This window comes from Sphaerodactylus townsendi, linkage group LG01 (genome assembly GCF_021028975.2).
Source record: "Sphaerodactylus townsendi isolate TG3544 linkage group LG01, MPM_Stown_v2.3, whole genome shotgun sequence".
NCBI classification, from domain to species: domain Eukaryota; kingdom Metazoa; phylum Chordata; class Lepidosauria; order Squamata; family Sphaerodactylidae; genus Sphaerodactylus; species Sphaerodactylus townsendi.
In genome coordinates, this window is record NC_059425.1 from 31,088,157 (window position 1) to 31,102,155 (window position 13,999).

General features: G+C 42.2%; 1 protein-coding gene across 1 annotated transcript in view; it reads left to right on the forward strand.

The window, feature by feature from the left end:
• The first annotated feature begins 5,286 nt into the window (after positions 1 to 5,286).
• The window catches only part of EPHX2 (epoxide hydrolase 2), an 87,019-nt gene continuing 78,306 nt past the window's right edge, over positions 5,287 to 13,999 (forward strand). Inside the window, exon 1 of the mRNA XM_048516744.1 lies at positions 5,287 to 5,426. Coding sequence (XP_048372701.1) covers positions 5,320 to 5,426 — 107 coding nt within the window. The 5' untranslated portion in view covers positions 5,287 to 5,319. The remainder of the gene's footprint in view (positions 5,427 to 13,999) is intronic.

Sequence of the window (13,999 nt, forward strand, 5' to 3'; positions counted from 1 at the left end):
AGGGTGAAATTACAGGAATGTTTACAATGATCACCCCCCTTGAAAAAAACAAGCTCCCAGTGTCTTTATTTAAAGTATTTCTGCACCACCTTTCTGCTGTAGCCAGGGTTGCTAACTGGCCTAGTAACTATGTTGTGTTCCTTTAATACAGGGGTCTTCAAACTATGGCCCTCCAGATGTTCATGGACTACAATTCCCATCAGCCCCTGCCAGCATGGCCAAGTGGTAGGGCTCATGGGAATTGTAGTCTATGAACATCTGGAGGGCCATAGTTTGAAGACCCCTGCTTTAATGGAAGTGAATGTGTGGAAATGGGTAGTCAAAGCCTTCTGTGGCATGAAGGTAGATAAAATCACCTGGAAACAACCTACCATTAGGTCTCAGTTCTGTGTGTGTATGTGTGTGTGTGTGTCTATGAGAGTATGTAAATCGCTGGCCCTTTCAGTCCAAATCCTTTAAAACGTTCAGAGGCAGGAAATAACATGTTTCCTCAATGGAGTTCCATATTGTTTTTTCCCCCTTTAGTTCTGGAAACAATTTATTGCCAGCCTCAAAACGTTTTCAGTGAATCCCCCTTAAAAAATCATTCTTTGGGATGAAACGTTTTCAAAACAGCTTCACTGCTGTGCAGTCTCTTTAATATATTTTCCACGTCCTTCTGCCATCCCTGAACTTCCCGCTTGGCAACATTTTTTGAGCTCATGTTCCACTCCCCCTACCCTGTTAATTTGATCATTTCTGTGAGTTTTTTTTCAATTGTGGGGGGGAGGTTAATCTTTGAGGCATCGATTATACAAGGTATGGAGAACTGCATCATGAAGCTGTGCAGCACTGAAGCAACTAACCAAAAAGGGAAAAAACATGTAATGGCGTCCATGAATCGTTTTGAGGGGATGAGTATGGGCATACCCGGGGGAAGGGGGATTGACAACATTTTCCAAATGTTTTAGGTGATTTGTACAGAAAGGGCTGCAGCCAGGTCACTTCCAACATTCAGCAACCCTATACATTAATGGCCTTCAAAATGTCCTGTTGTTTGTAGCCTTGCTCAGGTCTTGCAAATTGAGGGCCATGGTTTTCTTATTTGAGTCAATCCATCTCAAGTTGGGTCTTCCTCTTTTCCTGCTGCCTTCAACTCTTCCTGGCATTATCATCTTTTCCAATTACTCTTGTTTTCTCATAGAATGATCCCTAAACAGTTCTAAGGGAGAAAATTGTGGGAAATTGTGTGTTTATTCCTAACTCCTCCAACATAAGAAATATTGTTCGAAGTAGCTTATGTTTATTTGGTTAAGCAGTGACTGCCAATTGAACTCTGTCTCAGTATATTTCAAAAGTATCAACACCTGTTTATCAACCAGACCCAATACATTCCTGATTACAAAATATCGATTGTTTATAAATAACCTAAGTTTTCTCATTCCTCTTGTTACCCAGTTTATTTTTCTGGAAACTCCTTGGTAACCTGATGTTTTCATTTTTCCCATGAGAGGTAAATAAAAACATGTTGAATTTTTATTTCAGTAAGCTTCTTTTGTTCATATATTTTAACTTATAAAGAGTTTTGGTGGATTTCCCAACCATCTTAAATGTGAACAGACAAACAATAACAGGCAAGTCATAAGTCTCGGTGGTAGTTGGTGAGGAAAAAATAAGTAAAAACCAAGAGGTGTATCAGGCTCCAATAGTGTGCATCATATTGCATCTGTCAGAACCGACAATAGATTGAGTAACAGATCGATTTTAATGCATTGTGGTTATGAGTGCCAGTCATGCATGGCACAGCAAGAGATGCTATTCCATGGGAGAGGTAGCAAAATTAATGTTCCAGAGGTTCATGTGACGCAGTCAGTGGTGGGCCATATAACTTCCCCCTCAGTTTAGTTGATTAGCGGCAAAGCCACAGCATGATAATAGAGTTTGAGTTGATGGGCAGGAGTTAAGAGAACTGGGAAAAGCACTTAGAGCTGAAACCTGAGAGAGTTCAGACTGAGAGCTTCCACTTAGCTGTTTATAGTTCTATTGTTCTTATTGTTAGCATTTAATAAATTTGTTTAAACCAAAACTTAAATAAGAACAAAATGTTTATATTTATTTATGATCATGTGTGACCTCATAGATAAACAAAATTAATGAAACTATAGATCAGTATAACAACCTTAAAGCAAACCCAACATAAACATCTATACTTAAACCACTACACATATACGGTATGTACACCGGAAGCTCTGTCTTAAGCAATAATGTAACAGCAAAAGAACAGCTTCTGAAATTTGTATTGTGTGTCACAACTTTTACATTGACAAACGTGCAGAATATCTTATCCAATGTGTTAATACACAAATACATGCTTGCATTGAGTACTGAACTGGTTGCACAGATGCGCAGTACAAATCAATCCATTTAAAACCATGAGAACTTTGAATCAATCAATTTAAAACCAAGAGAACTTTGAATCATAAGAGGCTCATAGCCAGTGAAAGATATAGTAAACAAATGGCTGTTAATTAACTGTTTGTGACCTAATGGGGTCTTCCTCAGTACCACAATTCTCAGCATGGGTGCTCAAGCCTTCATAGGGCTTGGGTCATTTCAATGTGTTATGTCCTTATCTGGATTTTTAAAAAGCCCTCAACAGAATGACTACACAACCTCCTGTATGGTTCTGCTCTCTCGGATGCGTAATACCTGATAAGATCTTCAATAGTGTTCCCAGAGAGGCCCACTTTGGCAGATTTTTACCAAACTTGGCAGATCTTCTACGTCCTTTGGACGACTTGCTACAGTCTGGTGTAGATTGGCGTTTGAATTTTGCATTTGCAAAAGTAAAATAACTGTTAACCAATGCACCTGCAGTAGCATACTACGATGTCTGTCATCCTACTGTTGTCTGTGCCAATGCAAATAACTATGGCCTTGGTAGAGCTCTTCTTGAAGAGTCTGAAACCAGTTGCATTTTGTTCCAAAACTCTCACTGATGCAGAAACTCAATATGCTCAAATAGAGAAAGAATGTTTAGCGGAAATGTGGACTTTTTCCAAATATTTCTTTGGTTTGTCTTCTTTTCAGCTCTTCACTGACCACAGGCCTCTAGCACCACTGATAAACTGCAAAGATTTTGGATAAAGTGCCAATGAGATGCCAAAGACTTTTTCTACGATTGGTGAGATATAATCCTCAAGAAAATTACCGTCCAAGTAAAACTGTCGTCATTGCTGATACACTCTCACGACATGCACTGAAGATTACTGATGCTGACTCTACTGCACATGTTGAAGAAATTGAATGCTACGAAGCCACTTTGCAAGACTTAAAGCCAATTTTGGAGTCTCTTCTTCATCAGCCACAAACCCTTGCTGCTTCTGACGCAGAGGTGCAGAAAGTTATGACCTATGTGACTAAAGGACGGCCAAAACATACTTGCCACTAAGTGATATTAGTCCTTATTGCACAGAGTGATTAGAAAACTGCCTTCTTCTTGAGACTGATATAATAAATAATAATAGGAATCTCTTAATGGGGCAGAATAATCCCCAGGTGCTATTGGGGTGCATGATAATCTATTCTTCACCTTGAATCAGGATGTTAATTGGTATATATTTATGGCAATAGAATTCCAGTTGATCTCCTCCAGATGACACAAATGAGTTCCCCCAGAGAATATGATTGCTTTGGAGGTATTGTGAAATACTGTTACTGGAATGTCTTGAGCCTTAAGCCAATAAACAGACTCTGTATTGTTGATCAGTAGGGTTTATTGTTGAGGTATCGAAGCACCAAAGCTTGGCAAAGCCAGTTCTGACAAACCTGGCCTTTGCCATCCCCTTTATCCCTGAAGCGAGTCCCCCCTTCCATTTTCCAAAGAAGTTGTAGAAAACAGTCCCCGGAGCTAAGGCACCCCAAGGTCAGTGGCAGATAGTATGAGAGAGCCATCTGCCTTCGTGCCCCCATGAGATAATGGCTACAATTCTGTTTCCCATGGGACCAGGGTGTCAGGGGAAGCCTGGTTATCTACAAAACGTGTGAAGCCATAAAGTAAAGATCAAGGAAAGAATGCTCCAAATGGCAATGGTCACATATAGCAGGCTGCTTACTTATATCTTTCAGCAGCATTGATTAATTGTTGCAAGCAGTTACATTGAGGTAGGAATGCATCTCAATCACAAAGATACTATCCCCCTGACAAGTACATGGCACTATATCTGCTGAGCTCTCTCCCCTCCCCAAATCCTGTCCTTTCCAGGCTTCAAAATATCCAGAATTTTCTACAAAATATCCAGAAATTTCCAAATTCAGAGTTGGCAACCCTAAACAACTGATCTCCACATTGAGATATTTGCCTCAGAGGGAAGAGGCCGTGCCTTTAGTGGGAAATTGGTGCACATACCGAATTATCCTGGAGGAAATGGCAGCATTGGAGGGTGGACTCCTTTATGGTACACCATACCATCTAAAAGAAACAGAAGTCCTAGAGCAGTGGTTCTCAACCTTCCTAATGCCGCGACCCTTTCATACAGTTCCTCGTGTTGTGGTGACCCCCAACCCTTAACATTTATCCATTTTACAGATGGAGAACACTGATGCAGAGAGTCTTAGGCGACCCCTGTGAAAGGGTCGTTCGACCCCCAGGTTGAGAATCACTGTCCTAGAGTAACATCTCTGCTGCCCCTGGTCCTGATTTCACCATCGCTGGGCACTACCCCCAAACTGCCAAAATTTGTCTTATCCCAAATTTGCAACTCTACTCAGCTACTCTGCAGGGACTACTCAACAGGGTCAGAGGTGCTTGCGATGTGTGACCGTTCACCTGCTGCTGCTCCTACACCACTGCTAGCTGATAGCACTGAAAGTAAGGAATATACAGACACCCATAGTGGATGCAGGTCTGCCTGTAGTACCACAAGGGCTATTCAGTTTAGCTTCCTCCTGGGTCCTCTGAACTTCCCCGTTTGGTGCTGTGCATCCTTTTATGCCAAGCACATTACGTGTGCACTTTCCCACTAAAGGCACGGCCTCTTCCCTCTGGGGCAAATGCTCAGTACTTCTAAATGCCAGCTGTTTGCTTCCTGCCCTGATTCTGGAGGCAGCTGGCTAAGCACCACCCTGCACTTTTAGTTCAACCAGAAGCACATCAATTCTGCGGCACTAGGACCCAGAAGATTCGGGGGAGGAGAAGGAGGCGTGGCTTACAGAACGTAGGTGGCCCGTCTTCCGGAGGGTTTAGAATAGGGGCGTGGTTTGCTGGATGGGGTGGGGTTAGTGGGGCAGTGTGTTATCGTAGTCTGCGGGTGAAAGTGTCGTGGCTAGTCGTGGGAGGCCATGGCGGGGAAGTGGCGCTTTGTGGTTTTCGACCTGGGCGGTGTGCTTTTCGGTCCCGGTCTGCAGGAAGGCTTCCGGCGCCTCGAGCGGTCGCTGGCCCTGCCCGGGTGGGTAGCCAGGGGAGAACGCGTCTCGCCCGCCCGAGCGTCTTTCCTGCTTTCTTGGCGACCGTGAATTATAGAATCGTGCGGGAGTTGTTCGTGTGTGCTGTACCTGTTGCGCCCGCCCGTTAGCGATTCCGCTCAGAGTTCTATGGGGCAGGAAAAGTTTCTGGGGCTTTAGTTCTGGGAGTTTTACTGCGGGGGAAGAACGAACATTTCTGTGCTCCTTTTGGTAGGAGGGAAGGGTGCAGTCTTGCACTCTGCACGTGCTCAGAGGCATTGTGGTCTTTCAGTGTGTACTTCGGACACGACCTGATTTGAAGGCATATTCAGATAGAGCTTAAACGATATTCTTGCATGTGCAAGGGAAGGGGGGTTCGGTATTAATACTGTTCAAATCAAAGGGACATTATATGGTGTCAGGCTGGGATTTTGAGTTTAAGTGTAAAAGGGTCAGGGAAGTGCTGCCCCCTTGAAACTAGGCTAGTCTTTTAGTTTGCAGTATTTCTAAATAGTACTTCTAAAATGTTCAGTTTGTACCTAGGTGTCCTTATTTCCTCATGACAACCCTGTAAAGTAGGACAGTGTTTCCATACAACAGATGAGAATTGAGCTAGAAGAGCTCAGGGGATAACATGTAAAGTTTTTGAACACATAGGAATGAAGGAGACCAACCTGGTAAACCTGATTAATTGCTTATACAACTTTTTCACCGTTTGCAGGTCTTGCATAAGATCTCTCCTAGTCAGCTTTTTAGTATTGAACTCTTGACAAGCTGCTACTTCTGGTTTCGTACAGAACATTTGCTGTGATAAGTTAAATTTTTAAAAAATCAGTCAGTTGACTAAGCCAAAACTGCCTAGGTCTGATTCAAGCATTAAATTAATTACAACAAAAAGATACTTCTTAAATTATGTTACAGGGACTTATTAAATCTGTTTCAAAACAGTTCTGTTAAATGCTTTTTCAGTTCCTGTGTTTCTTTCTTAATATTTTTCACACATTGGGATTCACCTGTTGGATAGTGAAGTAATCCAGCCTGTAATTGACCATCTTTTGTAGGGGGTTCTGTTGACAACTTGTTCTAAGCTGCCCCTGTGGTTTTGGTCCTGCGAGAACAAAAGTGTTGTGAGTGTTTGGGCTGCAGGCATAGTGGCTGGCTGACACAGAAATGTGGTTGGGTTCTCTGATTTTACTTGCATGTCGGAGTTACACCAGCATGATATTGTAGAAGCATTCTGGTGATGTGTACTTTCAGGGAATCCCCCCCTTCTGAATTATACATACTAGACCCTATTTATTTATTCATTCATTCATTCGACTTCTATACTGCCCACACCTGGAGGGCTCTATAAGGGGTGCACTGATAACCGTTGTTGAAGAAAGAAAAGTTTTTGAGCCAATGCACAGTTGGTAAACGTAGTATATATGGAGATTTTTGTAACGGATGAGTCGTCTCCTTTAGGCCCCTTCCGCACATGCAGAATAATGCACTTTCAATCCACTTTCACAATTGTTTGCAAGTGGATTTTGCTATTCCACACAGTAAAATCCAGCTGCAAAGTACACTGAAAGTGGATTGAAAGTGCATTATTTTGCATGTGCGGAAGGGTAGTTACTAGTATGTATGTATGCATTATCCTTGCATTCTTAACTGGGGGAGTAGAGGTTTCAGTTCACCTTTGGTGTCTGCAGGTAGAGCACCTGTAAGGATTTGGAGCAAAGTACTACCAGCGCAATATTTAGACAATGTTTGTTCACCTCCTTTGCTGTTAAGCAAACCGTTCACAGTTAGTTCAAGATATTCATTCTCTAAAGCTCCTGTCATTTTTGTTCTGAGTATGAATAACATGAGGCCAGAGGGGTGTAGCACCTAGTTCTATACCTGTCATATGAGAGATGGATGTCCTGACTGAGGTTTATATAGTGCATAACAGAACTACCATTGATTATAGATTTAGTCTGTAAACTGAGCTGTGTAGTGTAAGCAACGTGGGTGTGGGTGGCAACTTTTGCTTATACTTTCACCAGGTTTTTGCTGGGGGGACATGAGCTAAGGGGGTTTAGCACATCAACTAAGCCAAAGTCTTCTCTTGGCACTGCCTAACTTATGGTCCCTACACTGATGCCACTTTGCCTGCTGGATTTATGCCAGTGTGGTGGTACTCCACGCTGTATCTGTGTGTATGTGTTAAGAAGTGCCAAGCCACTTCCAAGTCTTGGCAACCTTGTAAGTCAGTGTGCTCTAAAACATCCTCTCACTAACAGCCTTTCTAGCCCCTTCATGTCCTTCCCAGTCTCAGTCTCCTTCTGAGTTCTTGTTTGCAGTTTTCCTTCTGGTTGATGATGGATCCAAGAAATAGATAGATGAATCCAAGGAATAGGAAGCCAGCTTGTAGTACTTCGGAGCAGTGGACTCTAATCTGGAGAACTGGGTTTGATTTCATGCTCCTCCCCATGAGTGGCACGCTCTAATCTGTAGAAATAGGTTTGATTCTCCACTTCTCCCCATGAAGCCTGTTGGGTCACAGTTCTCTTAGAACTCTCTCAGTTCCACCTACCTCACAAGGCGTCTATTGTGGGGAGGGGAAAGAAAGATGATCGCAAGGTGCTTTGAGATTCCTTATAGGTAGGTAATGAAATGCTGGGTATGAAAACCAACTCTTGAACAATCTCAATTTCCACGTTTTCAGCCTTAAAGTTGAGTAATTCCCCAGTAGTCATTACTTTTGTCATCTTGATGTTCAGCTGTGCATGAAGCAATGTGCAGGTTGGCTTTAGGATTCTGTTTAAGTGTTTATACGACTACACAATTTCCCAACAAAGCAATTTAATTTTTTTAAGCCAAACTATAGTAACATGCAGTCCCTTGGTAATTTCATGAATTTTCCCTGCTTTACCAAATGTAATTGCTAGAGCTGCTTTTTTGAAGGGTGGAATATTGTGGGCCAAGAAGGTTATTTAACTCCTCCTTTTTGTGCTGCTTTTCAACAGAAAATGCTGCTTCCAAAAATCTTGATCCCGCTATACAGCTTTAAGATTCCAAAGCAGCATATAAATGCTTAAAATAAATGTGGTGTATATTGCTTTACTGCTTCTGATTTTACTACCATGCCAAAAATGTGCATAGGGTGTGGTTCTGAAGATTAGTAATATGGTAAGAACTTGAAATCAAAGAGGATTGGATTTTGGCTTTACATGTTAGACACATAATTCTTACCTTGCAGATCATCATCATAGTTTGTTTACGGTCATTGACCAGCAAGATCCAAAAGAATTAAAATCATAAAATTTACAGATATTACAAATATACAATTAAAACAGCTAACAAAATGCAGATAATAGGCTTCAGGAACTCAGAACATCAGCTCAAGATAATGAGTGGAAGGTCAGTCTAATAATAATTAATAATAAGGATTAGCCGGCAGAGCCAGGAGTGCTCTGTCGGGTCTTCCTGATTTTACTTGATATCCAGGCAAACTTGGCGACAGAATACGTTAGATTTTTATTGGTATCTGATAACAGTATTTTAACCTTTTCTTTCTTAGCCAAAGGAGAGTTTGTCTGGTCGAAGGACAGAAGCACCTTGCAGATCAGTTTATGATAGGTACTTTTAAAAAATAGTAGGACAGTCTTTACACACTTCAGACTTTTTTTCACACACACTTCACAGTGAAGTGGATCCAAAAGCATGATCTTCCACCTGAAAGGAAAGATGGGGACTTTGTAGCTCCCTGTTCCTTTCAGTCCTGCTCTCAGTGTCCCTAGTCTCCAGGAGTAGGATTTCAGGGGTGCCATTTCAGGATGCTGCCGGAGTTGCCATCCATGGACTAAAGTCCTTGTATCTGCAGAAGCCTAGCATTGGTACACCAGTGTCCTGCTGGGTTGCATCTCTGTGGTTTGGAAAGGGCTGTCGTAAGGGAATCGTGTTTGCTAAACGAGAAGGCCTTAACATGGCATTTGTAAGCTCACGTGCTTGATGCAATGGATCAAGCATGTTGAAACCTGGCCCGTTGCTTCATACGAGATGCGAGTGTGTAATAAGCCTGTAAGAACGCAACTTCTTCAGGAGTGTTTCGCCACCCAAGAATTGAAGATGATTTATGAGCTTCTTGGCTGGCAGCTCTCCAGTTGTAGGTTGCGGGATGCAGAAGCTTCCAGCCCCTGAATTAGACAAGGTGAAACCGGAAGGACTTGAAAAGTCTACAAATTCCTCTTCAAAACTAATTTTTCCCTCTCCTTTGCTTATCCACGTGTTCCTGTATGCCCTTTTAGTTATACGTCAAGGGCATTCCATTCTGCTAAGGAGAGGCTGCAGCTCAATGGAAGAGCCTCCGTTTTGTATGTAGAAGGTCCCAGGTTCAATCTCCGGCTTCTCCCGTTCAAAGGACCAGGCTGTAGGTGATGTGAAAGACCTCTACCTGAGTCCCACCTGAGAATAGCTGTCAGTCTAATACTGACCTTGATGGACTGATACAGTATAAGACAGCTTTGTGAGTGTTTGTATAGCAAGTCTCTTTAGGTTTTAATAAAAGTGACATAACATTGTTCTTCCCTCTTCCATTTTGCCCTCACAGTAATGGTCCAGTGAGGTACATCAGGTTGAGAGAGTGTGTAACAAACCCAAGATCATACGGAGAGTGTCTGTGGTAGAGTTATAACCTGAACCCAGATCTCTCAGAGCCTAGTCTTGATGCTCTAACCCAAGAATGTCCCAACTCTGGCCCTCTGGATGTTTATGGACTACGATTCCATGAGCATCTGGAAGGCCAGAGTTGGACACCCCTGCTCTAACCACTACACCATGCTGACTTCCCTATTTGTATATAAAACATAATGAAGAGTTAAAACATGACAGTCATTTCGTAAGGGACTAATATTGCTCCTTGGTGTGCACTGATAGCATTTTAAATTGTTAAAAATCTCTTTCCACCACTTCTGAAGACTGAACAATGAAGCCCATTCATGGAATTACCAGTAACTGAAATCCAATTAAAATAGAATATAAATGGGAAACTTCAAACTGTTGCCTTGGGATCAGAAATGGTGGGATACAAGTGAACCAGACACTTAATTCCAAATGTTCTAGAGGGTTTTCTGGATCCAGGGTTTCAAATAAAAGCAGCAGCCTTCTCAGCTGAATAGTTCTAAATTGGAGAAAGTATGGGAATTTATTTAAAGTACGTTGTCAAGGGCTGAGGGGCAGAATATTTGAAATTCAAAAGCGGTTCTGCCAGCTCATGATTAAAGAGCTTCTTTGTAAAACTCTGTTGCGAAGAGAACTTTAAAAAGATCCGCTGAGTGATTAAACTGAATTCTGATGGGAGAACAGGTCTTAACAGTAAGGCGGGCAAAAGCCTTCTGTAAAATATACCTCCTACTGAACCGCATCCTCCAATACATTCCCATCCACCGGTTATACTCCCTAGACAGCCTCCTGGTGGTCCCTTCACCTAGAATTGTCTGCTGCACACCAGCCAGATCATGAGTCTGCTCTGTGGTAGTTTCAGTCCTCTGGGACAGGTTATCAGAGTGGGTGGCCAGGACACCTTCACTTGACATCTTCAGGAAGATGTGTTAGATGATTTTACACACAGGGCATTTGATGGTTCATCAGATCAGGCTGAGTTTTAAGCTGTGGCTATTAACATTTGAGCAGCCTGTAATCTTGCCCATCCTGGCTGCTAAAGCCATGTAAGGACCACATCAGTAAGGTCTTGGGGTCTATCGTAAATCTGCACAACGCAGGGCACTTTTCTTCTGCTACTTGGTGGCAGTCATCAGTCCACTATGGGAAAAATGGCATGGCCAATTTATTACACAGTTGTGGCCCCCACCAGGTGAGGTCAGGGAGGCTCCCACTCCTCTGGCATTCCACAAAATTTACAAAACTGAATTATTCAGGGAGGCACTTTTAGGCTTGTTGTAAGGCTATATGCTATAATGGAGTGGCTCTAAAACTTGCTTTAAATAAAGGGTCAGAGCCCATGGGCTATACTACTGCAAAAAGAGGTATTAGCAGAGCCTATGAACTTGAATAGGACCCTTGAGAGACATTAGTAGGCTGATTTTTTGCCTGAAGAGAAGATTGGTCATTCTGTTCGTTTGTTGTTGTTTTTAACTATGGAGGAATAGTTCTCTGATTTACTTGTAGTAGTTTCAGGTCTTCTAGTTGTCGCCTTGCACTTGACCAGAGAAGATGTTTGACTTCAGAGAAATCTCAGTCCAACCCAGCAAGCTGCTGTTCTCTATTAACGGTTATTGGCCCTTCTCCTTGGTTATGTTTGTATTGAATTATTTATTTTAGATATACTCTATTTGAAATATTTTAATCGCTATCATGGGGATCCTATTTGGGAAGAGTCACAGCACAGAAATTTTTTAAATAAAATATGGGCGTGGTCGACATCCTTCTGTTTGTGATTTCAGGAGTTCCCAATCTTGTTAAACCACTGGAAAATTTTTGAATTTTAACGGCAGATATTGGGCACCACAACAAAATGGCTGCCATGGATATCCAATTACAAAATGTTCAGAGGTTCCACAGTGGAGGCAGATGTTTCCAAAATGGTGTTCCCTGGAGACACAGAGGGAAAGCCACATGGACTCTTTGAATGTACCTCCTTCTCACATGAAGTGGAGGAACATCGGGTTTGGCTTTAGGGAAGAGATGTTTTGGGGAAGAAGCATGTGCATGTGAGGAAATACATTGGGACCACTGAGATATTGGTTGTCCACCGCCCTGAGCCCTTCAGGGGAGGGTGGTCTATAAATGCAATAAATAAATAAATGTTCTCTATTAATAAAAGAGCCAGTCTATTGAAATTGATGGACTAAGTTCAGGATTGAGACAAACAATTGTAGCAAATATTGAATCTATTAGGAAGACTTGTGGAGGGCAATTATTAGGACCAAATGCTGATAGGTCCAGAGACAGTAAAACTATTTTTTGGACTGTTAAAGCTTCATCCCTACTCTATTTAATAAAATATCTTCCTGGATAGTTCAATTCAGATCTGTACATCAGTCTTCTAAGATATTTACTCCCACCTTGGATCCGTTTTGCATAGACTGTTTTCCAAGATTATTTGGAATTTTCGCTTTGACTTCAGCATTTGAAGGTACCTCTTGGTTGGGACTCCTTTTGCCTAAATTTGAAAATATACTCCCTTACCGTATTTGCCATTTTTTCTTTATCTGCTCCAAGATCAACTTTGTTCCTTTCTGCTGGTCACTAGAATACCTGCCTCCTCAGGAGACTTCCTTAAAACTGCCTACATTGCTAAGCTTTTCTAAGGCCTCCTTAGGACTCTGGGGCTATAATTTGCAGGTCCTCCCTCCATCAACTTGATGGCTGCTTAAGCTCATATATCTTGGAAAATGCTGACTCTGTTGTTTCCATTGAAGTATGACCTTTACTTAACATAGTGTATATTTATGTTAATCAGCTTGTTCGCTTGACAACTTTGCTTTGTTTCATTTATTTACATAATTTATATCCAATTTTGCCTGTCATATAACGTATTCCTCAAAGCAGTTTAAAACGTCAATCTGCAAAATTGATGGTAGAGGTCATGGGCCACAGCTCAATGAGAGAGCTCACAATTTGCGCCGAGAAAGTTCCAGATTCCATCTCTAAGATCTCTGGCTCAAACCACCTTTGATAACAGGTCTGCAGTTAGCCCAGGGGTGTCCAACTCTGGTGCTTCAGATGTTCATGGCATGCCGGCAGAGGCTGATGGGAATTGTAGTCCATGAACATCTGAAGTACCAGAGCTGGACACGTCTGAGAGAGCCTTAAAGCAAAATAAGCAAGATTTTTGGGAGCCTGTGTTGCAGAGTGGTCAGGGGAAAAAACTTTCCCCCATTTTTCCCTTTGAAGTAGGTCTATCAGCTTTTGGTGGGGAAAATGTGGTAATTTTCTGGAGGAGTGGTAATTCCTATGAAATGTTTTTATTTCTTTGGGATGAGTGAGATGAGCCAACATATTGCATCTTATTCTCTCTTTGGTGTTTGGCAGGGCTTAGGTGCAAATTTGCTTTAAAAGTCCATAAATATAAGTAAATTATACATGTTACATAGTATATTAAAGCAGCAAATTGTTTTTTTTCAATAGTAGATTAAGTATTTCAACTTTTGTCAATTTTGTTTTTGGGGGGACTGCTTTTTTCCTACTGCTTCAAAAGTTCCAAGAATTTTACATCATGGAACCTACCTCGCAGGGTCAGGGGCGAACCTAGGCAAACTGGAGCCCGGGGACAAAACCTGAGTTTGCCCCCCCCCCCCCCCCGGTGAATGGGCGGCCACCCTCCCCCACCATGAACAAACAATTATTTTTTGCACCAGTTCACAAAACACCTCCCACTCCCAGCAAAACATACATGGCTCTCTCCCCACCAATTCTTTTCCTAATTTCCTAATCACAACAACCCTATGAGGTAGGTTGTTAGCCTGAGAAACAACTCCAAGCCAGTGCAAGTGGGTATTAAGCATGTAAACCTCTCACAAACCACCCCCAGCAAAACATTTACCAAACAAATGTCAGCATCATCTCTCACAAAACACCTTCAGTGGAATCC